A 10,058-nucleotide genomic window follows, 5' to 3' on the forward strand; every position below is an offset into this window, starting at 1 on the left:
CATTTCAAAACTGTTTTTGCATATCTTTGGGATGCAGATGTGCTTAAGTTGCCAGGTTCATCTGAAGAGGACCAACACTGTTGGTGCAACACTTTGGCCTATTTGCAGCAGTTGGTGGAGAAATGTATAAAATGACCCCATAGAAGCCAAATTTGACGGTGTACTTTTTTTTTTTTTTTTACATTTACGGCATACATCAGACGCCCGTATCCAGAGCGACTTAGTCAGTAGTTACAGGGACAGTCCCCCCCCCGGAGCCACTCAGGGTTAAGTGTCTTGCTCAGGGATACGATGGTAGTAAGTGGGTTTTGAACCGGGGTCTTCTGGTTCATAGGCGAGTGTGTTACCCACTAGGCTACCACCAAATATGAGTGCCATTATACCTCATTGGTGTGGCTTTAACAATGTCATCCTGGCTCAAATCAGACAAATATGATGCCAATACCGTAGTTTATTTCAGCATGAACACAAGTTTCCTTCCAACACTGTACATGCTCTTATATAAATGTGCAATTACAAATCACAGTCTTAAATAAACCAGTTACTAAAATACCAAAAGTTAGATACCAAAGCCGTAATATTAATTTTAGGACTGAAATGCAGGCAAAACTAAACGACTAAATAAACCAATCACCCTGACATCCTAGTTCTGATGAACAAATGTAGTGGAATCAAAAAATAAATGGGAAAAGACAGATGGGGAGCAAAATGAAGACCATAACAGTTTGAGTACTGCTGGCCTGCAGTGATTGGAGCATTTGATGTACTACCCCGCCCCAAACCGCTGTGCTCGGGGGTTCTTCTCCATTAAATGTGGGAAATGGTTTGAGAATGCTGGTCCTCAGACAACGGTTAAGGCCACCACAGTGTTTGACAGGCGATATTAGGACAGCCTCTCCTATGAGGTGGAGCCTCCTGGAAGGAGGGAGCAGCCTTCCAACAACGGGGAAACAGTGCAGTCACTGGTCCAAAGGGCACGCAGTTAGGAGTCTTTGTGCAGGAGCTCAAACATCAGACGTATTTACAGAGAAAAAGTGAGCGCAGCCTTACTGCCTGCTCTTTAGAGCTTCCACAAGCCTGAAAAAGGGGAACAACGCCTCATTAAAACAAGTATTCTGATTGAAGCTCTCAGTTAATAATACCACATCTGAAGTCTCTCTCCGAATTACAGCCACTTTTAGCCTCTAACTCTTACCATTCCATGGCCTCATCCAAGCCTGTTCCTTTGGTGGCTGACGTTTTGAAGATTTGCCACTTTCTGTCCTTAAGTGCGGGCAGGCCAAGCGAATTAGCCACCTCCGTGGGCGTCATAGCCTGCTCCATGTCCTGTTTGTTGGCAAACACCACCAAGATGGCCTTCTTTAGCTCTTCTTCCTGCCAAAAAAATGCACAGAAACATGAGACCAACAGTTTATATGTACATACAGATATAAAGAGGCATGAATCCACAGGCACAGTCTCTCAAACATGCACATTACTGGCCTCCAGCATGGCAACCAGCTCAGACTTGGAGATGCCCATCCTGTCCCGGTCGCTGCTGTCCACGACATAGATCACTGCATCCGTGTTGGAGTAGTAACAACGCCAGTACGGCCTGAAGGGAGAGGCGGAAACCCGGGCATGAGATGACAGAAGAAGACGACCCTCGCCTGCATCGACCGCACACTTACCGAATGCTCGTCTGGCCTCCGAGGTCCCACACTTGGAACTTAAGGTTCTTGTACGTCACAGTCTCCACGTTGAACCCGATCGCTGAAAGTGGACGACAGTGCAACATTCTTCAGTGACCTTGCTTAGCCATTCATACGGAGACGTTTAAAGTAGCGTTAATGCCGAGCCGCGGCACGTACTGGGGATGGTCGTGACGACCTCTCCGACCTGCAGGCGGTACAGGATCGTGGTCTTTCCCGCGCCGTCCAAGCCGAGGATCAAAATCCTCATCTCTCTTGTGCCAAAAAGGCCCGAGAAGAGGCTGGAGAAGAACCCACCTTTCGCGGAAGAAAGAGCAGGGGTTAGAGACAGGCATGTGATCCGGCCACCACGACGTTCCCCCGAGTTGTCGCGTTCCTAAAGCCGCGCAGGGAACATGGAATTCTGCGGCTACGGGGTTGACAGCCGGAGAAGCCACCCTGTGATCCGTAGCGGTCCGTAAAAACACGTCTCCGGTTTTAATTCCGGTGCTATTGGAACTATACGCTGTCTGATGCCGCGTTTACAGGCTAGCCAGCTAGCTAGCCGCGTGAATTTGTTTACAGCGTGTCACGCAGCCGCAGCACAGAGTCCAGGCGTCTTCACGCGAACCCGGCGCCGCTTCCAGAGTTTTTAGGATCATTAAACGTGTTAATCCTTCGATACTTGTCCACGTACCCATCGCTGTTTAAAAGCCAGGTAGATGCGAGCAGCGCTTCCGTGCCCCGCAGTCCGCAATGACGTGTCGCTCCGACGCGTGACGTAAACGTGGCTCGCTTTTCCGCTCCTTGGATTCAACACTTTAATGGCGAATGTGCAGCATAAAAATAGTTTTTATTGTATTTGCCTATTAATACTAGTACAAAAACATAAATTAAATATACATTTAATAAATATTTATTTCAGAAGAAAATCCAAGTTCTGTTTAGCTTCATGTTCACAAAGGATAGATCATAAAGAATTGTTTTTAATAATCAATTTATTCATTAAATATATTAAGAAAAATATAATCTTGAAATGTCTTGATTTCTAGACACCAGCTAACTTAGAAAAATTTTGTTAATCAAAGTAGTCTTCGATGTCAATTCCAGGGTTGAGCAGGTCTTCTCCATAGGCTGACAAGTCCATCTGATTGAGGATGAGGTTCTCAAAGGTCTCCTCAAGATCTGTCTCGCCAATGAGGACAGCACCCATCATACGTCCACCACTCAAGACTACCTTCACGTACTCCATGCCTTTGGAGCAACGCACCAGCAGCTCATGGTTTTGCCCCAAACCCTGTGCATTATACTTGCCCAATAGTACAACCTTGAGCAAAGGGGGGGAAAAAAGTTCAGAAAAACGCTCAAATTTTCATGCATTGCTGTCACGGTGACATTACATGTACCTTATAGTTGAAAAACTTTGTCACGTGAGTGAAGAGTTCAAAGCAGAAATCCAGTTCTATGGGTTCACCAAGGACATCTGCTGCCATACAGCGTCCAGCATACCAGCCCATCTGTCGAGCCTGTGTCCAAAGACGCATCTGACAAAAGCAGGCTGATGCTGGTCAGGCAGACAATCGACATTTAAAATAAAGAAATTGTACACGTGGTCAGCCATCAGTGTAAATAATACAGAGAACCTTTCACAAAGGCCACAAGGCACACAATAAAATAAAAAAAAGACTGATATCAAAAATTAATAAAAAATAAAATATACATATACTATACTTGTATATGTATGTACGTTCTTGGAAATATTTTCTCTTTCATAGATATTTCAATATAAAAAAACAGGTACTTTTTAACTTGAAAAGAAACTGTATTAATTTATAAGCAGTCTGGGATTTTCCCCGATATAATTTATAAATATAAAAGATGAAAATTTACTTTAACTCTTAAGCCTTTAATTAAAACCAAATTGGTTTGAGAGGGTAGTTTGTTATGCAGGATATAGGGGGGTAGACCATGCAATCTCTATTGAAATGGTTTGCTGTACCTGCTGCCACAGAGGACCTGGCTCCCAACCAGCACTGCACACATCTCCAGCAGCAAACACATCAGGCTCAGATGTGCGCATGTGGTCGTCCACAAGGAAGCCCCCATCTTCTGCCAATTCAAACTGAATGGAATTCCAAAAAACATACACCAATTAAAAACCGACCTGATGCACAGAATATGTGATAAATGTATTAACTGAGCTGATGTTAAATGAATTACTTTGTTTCCAGGGAGAAAAGGTTCAGTGTTGGGGACAACGCCAGTGGCACTAACAATAAAGTCACAGCCATATATTTTGCCATTGGTGAGTTGCACATACACCAGCCAGGTTCCTTTACAGTGGACACAGGAAAATTAATTATTAAACAATTTTACTCTGGTGTACTGTAAACTGGAGAAGCACAAAATAAATAAATGCATCTGCCTCTCACTTCACATCTGTACATACCCATGTCGGATGACTGGTGGAGTGGTGACAGCATAAACTCTTCTTTTGAATAAATCTTCTGGATTTCACATTCACACTCAACGCACACTTTATGGGAAACCTTGTGGCAGAAAATATTGAATGTAAGAACCTCATGATGAATATTTACAATATGACTGCATAAAAGTTCTAAAAAAACACCTTCTCCTCTGCTCCCCTCAGACTTATGCCTTCATGCCAGTCAGGGCCCAGGGCACTGCCAGGCTCTGCTGATGGCCCACTCTGACCTGGTTCCCCTGCGTCTGAACAGACACACATTATCTACCTAGGAACATATTCACTGGGTGACATTGGTCTACAGATTCACCACGTAGGCCCAATAATCACATCCGCCTGGAGAAACTTGCCTTTTACCTGCACAGGGAGGGTCAGAAGCTCCAGGTGCTTCAGTGGTGTAGCGACTTCGTTTGCACGTTATGGCCTTTTCCGGCTTGTCCGCACCCAGAGAGGGTATAAGGAATTGTGCAGCACCTGCATCAAAGAAAGTGTTTCCAATGGCTTTGTCCTTAATGGCCCAGATTACTTCACAACCTTCAACCTCATACCTGCAAAAACAAGCAGTGATAAAACAGCACAGATATAACAACGAATGGGGCCCACATATAACTGATGCAACTCTAAATGTACAATACCAGTCAAAAGTTTGGAATCACCGACTCTGTGGCGGTCATGGAGAATAAGGCCATTTGAAGAATCCAATACAAGAAACCTATTTATTATTTATGTATCAGGAGAAAGTGAAGTATGTTTCATTAGCCAGCTCTTTTTTTACCTTAAACACTGCTTTGTTCACTAACCCAGCCACTAAGGACACATGTGACTGTGCGGTTGTGTCATAAACGGCATCCGGCGTAAAGCTGTTGCCATACCATTTATGTGGTCAATCAGATTGGTTGATCTGCTGTGGCAACCCGAATGGGAGCAGCCAATGGCTGCTTTGTTCACTATCGTCATCATCATAGCCCGCTTCATGGGATGCTCTTCAACATGAGTGAATGATAAGAAAGCGTTCAGCATAAACTTTGTCCAACTTAAGGTGGTGGAGAGAAGACGCGAGTGTAAAATGCTGCAATCACAGCAAATGTTCCCTGCTTTGGAAAGACACTTATATAACCTTCCACAGTTGTCTTTGTTTTCATTTTTATAATGTTAAAAATGCATGACCCATAAACAATTAGGTGCATCCAGACTTTGGTAGTGTATGTTCCAGTTTGAGTGATGAAATATTGTTTCACCACAAGAAGGTATCATGCACGTGTAAATGTGATATATATGTGAACTATAAAAAAAAAAAAAAAGTACACACACAATGCTGCAATACATTTAGGACAAACTGGTTGCTCAGTCATTTACTTCCTGGCTGATACTTACACTAACTCCAGAGCAATTCCTCCATTGCCTACTACAAGAACCCTCTTTGCCTTTGATAAACGTTTTTGGAAATCCTATGAGCACAAAACAAAAATAAAGAAATGAATGAAATAAAATCATTTAACAAAATTGGGTAATGACAATTGTGTAGATATTGTGTCATATTTGTTTAAAGCATCAATGCAAAGATCTAAAATTTAGAGTGTATTATGATTAGGCACTATGGCTTTAAATGGATTTTTGTAAATAAAAAAAAAAAACACATCTCACAATATCAATTAAAAATGACAGCAGCACAATCTGCGATTGCTGCTCCAGAATGAGGAGGAGAACTATATCCCATTATTATAATTATTCTAAAGGATTGGTACCTGGGCACTGTCAGTGTCTCGTATACCAAGCACATGTGGGTTGTCCTGGATCAGAAGCCTGGGCCTCGCCCCATTGCACAAACACAGCTTCTCATAGCTCACTTTAGCCCCCTTCTCGGTCAGCAGGACCTGTGAGGAGATATTTTTAATTCTCCACCACTGTGCAGACATTAGAACAAATCAGCCAATATCATGCATTCAAATATTTGCTTATGAATATACATCCCCTCTCATTCTCTTACATGATCGTTTGCTTGCAGGGATTTTACTGCAGCGTGGACAACTTTCAGGTTGGGATACTTCTCCTCCAAAAGACTAGAGGGCTGCTCTTCAACATCAAAGTCTTCTATAATCTTAGACACCTGAGACATTGTTGCAAAATTCAGTAAATTAATAAATAAAATTGAAAAAACTTTCAGTGTCAGTACAGTAGATATTTCAACATCCCAGGCACTGGTGATGCACGCGGCAGTGTGCTGGTGCCGGTCCCAAGCCCAGGTACATGGTGAACTAATCAAAATGGGAATGCAGGGCTGGAGAAAAGAGCCTCCACAAATAAAAATCAAAGTAAATACTATTTTATTGGACAGTACCTTTATTATGTGTCATTTGTGCAACACATATGTCATATTCTGTAAGAACAACTGGGCCAATATCCTTTTACAGTGTGCATGTTATGCTCTCAAGGCAACTTTCAGAAGGTGTTTCGAACCAAATGGAAAAAATGAATTAGAGCAAATTTAGGTTGTTTAAGAATAAGTATTAAAGATTATCTACAAATAATCACTTCACAATCTTTACAATCTTCACAAAATGACAATTACAAACACTAACACAAAATGAAGATATCCTAGGATCCATTCTGTAAGCGTGTACCTGCGCACATTACCTGTTTATAATTAGTCACAGTCTTAACTAACGGAGCCGCTGTCAGAAGCACGACGTTATCAGACGGAAACTGGGATGCGAGCTGCAATCCCCCCCAAAACACAACAAAAGGGAAATTAGTGGAGGAGACCGTCCATTCATTACAAAATGGTCGAATGCGGGGCATCACCGCACCTGTTCCGCACACGTAACCCCAGCGACGCCACCGCCAACCACCGCAAACCTGACAGGTTTATCACGAGGCGAACTGCATGCCATGCCCTTCTGTTAAAGCCTACAATTTCGGACAAAACGTAGCTCGATTCGAAGTTGCTTGAAGTTGCTTCCTTCGACTGGGCATGCGCAGCAGTTACAGCTGACTTCCGCGTTGGGCGTCGCGGTACGGTGCGCCGTATGGGACAAGATTCATTGGTAAAGCACCTTAATGCAATAAGTGTGCATGAACTTTAGGTCGACACGGTCACCGTGTCCTCATGAAATGTTCAGGTTTCATTGATTGAGGCGACTCTGGGAATATTACACATTTAGTTGTTTTTTTATCATTCTTGCAAAAAGACATCACAGACGTGAACCCGACCCACGTTCATAATGTGCAACATGGAACATTTTTTTTACTACAATTTACTACACAAGGAGTTTCGGTTTTCCATAATAAGGGTTGATAAAAATACACACCGTGCAGTTTGATCTATTTGTGGTTGGAAAATTCAATCACCAGCCGCGCAGAGTGGAAAGAGACGCGGCGCGTGTCACCAGTTATAAATAGGGTACAGTTAAATCGTTCAGACAGGGAAAATAAAACTATCAAAGGAGTAAAACAGCCGTGAGAAAATATGGCATGACGCATTCCGTTCCTTCAAGAGTAAAAGGGAAGACCTCAATCTGTCATGCAGGCAAACTACATTATCACCTTCCTGACAGTTTCAATTTCGGGGCCTTGGATTGAATGCACCCATAGACTTACAATTTCATGCTTTCTTTGCAGACAGATATGGGCACATTTCCTTGTGACTTGAGAATTGGAAAAAATATAGAAGTGTAATGTGTTAAAATAATAACGACGATCATAACAAATATTATCCATATGCTATATGCGAATCATTTTTCTGCTTATAAAGCATTTAAGACACCGGTTTGCTGTACATTTAAAGGATCATATATATATATAATCAAATAAGAACAAAAAGTAAGATGAATAAAACAGGAATAAAAATAAGCTAACTTTATAATATGCTATGATTTCCATAAAGCAAATGCAAAAAAAAAAGTAGTTTTGAAATGTATTCTAAAATTACCAGTGAAGGCTAGCGAGTAGTGGGGAAATGTGGCCATTTCTGATTAGCGCTATTATAATTAAGTGCACAGTGTGAGGCAGGCTAAATATTAATCAGCTTTCACACTAATTAATTGTAATAATGGATATTTTCAGTGCAATTAAATCTGACACTGTCATTACCTCCTCTGAGCAGCAGGGCCGCTGCATGCTTGGTGTGATAATTGCACTTGACAAACACTGTCACCTTTGACCTCGACCTGCGCATCGCGTGGCGATCACGTGAGTGCGTGGCACGATTGAATCCAAACGACTCTGGCACGCTACTGCTCAGACCTAATGAATTAATCTCCGCCGCTGATGCTGCTCGATGTGGCTGTTTTTAAAGAGAAGTGATATGACACAGCGGGGAAAACAGATTTCCGCTGTCAGTGTAATTATGCTGTTCATTATATCACAGGTGAAAGGCTCTATATGACTCACACCACAGTGGGAGCACCAACTAAGAGACCAGAGGGAATATCTTTGACTGTCTTAGAGAATGTGGTGCTGACTGAGAATGTGGTGCTATTAATGTTTTATGACATTTATGATATTTTCTGAACACTTGGTTTCTACGGAGGCTGTAATTGCTATTATTTTGGAAAAACCCTGTGCTGGTGTGAGCTACAATTACCTTTTGAAATGGTAGATATATGGAATATTCTCTGTGCAAGACACTTCACAATGATCCACATAAATAGGATCAAAGGACAATGCACTGATCGGTGAACATGGCTCATAATCACTAATGACTAATACTGCAGGGGACCATCCAATCACAGGCAGACCACTTCACGAGCTAATGTTTCACCTTCTGAACTCTTTTATTAATGCATTTCTTTCTATGAGTGGCTATCTGTCCCTCGTCCCCAGTCTCACAGTGTGTTCACAAGCTAATGTGGAATTTCTGTCGCAGATTAACAAACATAACCTCTTATGCGGCTTTAATTTACAGAGGCTTTGCATCTGGCCACTTTATGATTTTCATACACTTTTGTGCGCATTATGGCATTAAACAACATCTCTACCTCTACCTATATTTGACAGCGTGCAACTGTAACCAGTATTAATTCGGTCCTAGTCAATGAGAACTTCGTAATGACAAAAAATGGTCTGAAGCTGGTGACTCTCGTCACTTCACTGCTGTTCTACATATCCATTTAAAATTTGCTGGAAAAGTGAATGTGAAGTGATTGCAAAATCACCCGGGGGGCAGTGTGTGGGCACCTCTGGATTCGAACCGACAACCTTCTGATTACGGGGCCGCTTTCTTAACCGCTAGGTCACCATTGCCCAATGAAAAATCTTATATGCTTCTACATGTTTTGCAACTAATGTTTTCATGCAAAATTATGTTATAGTAGACAATTCAATTAATAACTAGTTGGCTCGGTAGTGGTTTGCTTTTGTAACTATATTGAGTGTTAAAAAATATTTTCTCATTTTATTGTGTTCACTGTTTTCATACATTTTTATCCCTACCTAATTGAACTTTAAATATTTTTTTAATGTCTATTTGCATTTCTGTCCATTGACAGCAAATATTTAAAACATTAATACATCAATCCACTGTGTTCCATACTTATTTGTACAGTTCTGTTGTACGTTTTCATTTGGACGGCTTCTTTATTAACTTGCAACCAAGGACATTCAAAAACATGTTTTTTTAAAGAGATGTTTTACTTTTATTACAAAAAAAGAGTAAAATATTTGATTTGCTTTACATTTATATCACATTTTTATTCACATGCACCAAGACAAACTACTGAAGTTCATGGTTTACAGTCAAAGGGTGAAACTCAGTAACTTAATGTAGCAAATGCAAAAACTGCAGCATAATTGTTTTTCCACACCAAAAGGCACTGTTTTCAAAAGAACAGAATTCCGCAATCATGATTATAACATTATAAATGTCATTGGAAAATTATGTTACATCTACTCAAACACACCTTGCT

The 10,058-nt window shown here is 41.5% G+C and overlaps 2 protein-coding genes across 5 annotated transcripts; both read right to left on the reverse strand.

The window, feature by feature from the left end:
• Nucleotides 1–436: 436 nt before the first annotated feature.
• Nucleotides 437–2,468, reverse strand: arl1 (ADP-ribosylation factor-like 1). The gene is made up of 6 exons (XM_028954214.1): nucleotides 2,368–2,468; nucleotides 1,851–1,988; nucleotides 1,671–1,752; nucleotides 1,483–1,594; nucleotides 1,196–1,374; nucleotides 437–1,077 (listed from the first exon to the last, which is right to left on the reverse strand). The coding sequence occupies exons 1-6, from the start codon at nucleotides 2,369–2,371 to the stop codon at nucleotides 1,047–1,049; spliced, it is 546 nt and encodes a 181-aa protein (XP_028810047.1). The 5' UTR covers nucleotides 2,372–2,468; the 3' UTR covers nucleotides 437–1,046.
• Nucleotides 2,469–2,504: 36 nt separating this feature from the next.
• On the reverse strand, nucleotides 2,505–7,120 carry pyroxd1 (pyridine nucleotide-disulphide oxidoreductase domain 1). 4 transcript variants are annotated; one of them, XM_028955064.1, is made up of 12 exons: nucleotides 6,963–7,120; nucleotides 6,790–6,870; nucleotides 6,143–6,262; nucleotides 5,901–6,029; nucleotides 5,530–5,603; nucleotides 4,513–4,703; nucleotides 4,300–4,400; nucleotides 4,120–4,219; nucleotides 3,891–4,003; nucleotides 3,670–3,792; nucleotides 3,077–3,196; nucleotides 2,505–2,997 (listed from the first exon to the last, which is right to left on the reverse strand). In XM_028955064.1, exons 1-12 carry the CDS (start codon nucleotides 7,044–7,046, stop codon nucleotides 2,749–2,751), a joined length of 1,485 nt encoding a protein of 494 aa, XP_028810897.1. In that variant the 5' UTR covers nucleotides 7,047–7,120; the 3' UTR covers nucleotides 2,505–2,748. The 4 variants fall into 4 exon arrangements, 2 of the variants coding, with proteins under 2 accessions (XP_028810897.1, XP_028810896.1); XM_028955063.1 differs by having other exon boundaries at nucleotides 3,077–3,214; XR_003742571.1 differs by having other exon boundaries at nucleotides 2,865–2,997; nucleotides 3,077–3,228.
• Nucleotides 7,121–10,058: the final 2,938 nt, after the last annotated feature.

This window comes from Denticeps clupeoides, chromosome 15, assembly GCF_900700375.1.
Source record: "Denticeps clupeoides chromosome 15, fDenClu1.1, whole genome shotgun sequence".
NCBI lineage: Eukaryota > Metazoa > Chordata > Actinopteri > Clupeiformes > Denticipitidae > Denticeps > Denticeps clupeoides.

Coding starts and splice junctions, on each gene's coding strand:
- pyroxd1 (XM_028955063.1), bottom strand. CDS start 7,046: ATGGCATGCAGTTCGCCTCGTGATAAACCTGTCAGGTTTGCGGTGGTT. Junction 6,263..6,789: donor CTGTGACTAATTATAAACAG/GTAATGTGCGCA, acceptor ACAATGTCTCAG/GTGTCTAAGATTATAGAAGA. Junction 4,220..4,299: donor TGAGGGGAGCAGAGGAGAAG/GTGTTTTTTTAG, acceptor TTCTGCCACAAG/GTTTCCCATAAAGTGTGCGT.
- arl1 (XM_028954214.1), bottom strand. Junction 1,595..1,670: donor GGAGGCCAGACGAGCATTCG/GTAAGTGTGCGG, acceptor CTCTCCCTTCAG/GCCGTACTGGCGTTGTTACT. Junction 1,078..1,195: donor TTGGATGAGGCCATGGAATG/GTAAGAGTTAGA, acceptor CCCCTTTTTCAG/GCTTGTGGAAGCTCTAAAGA.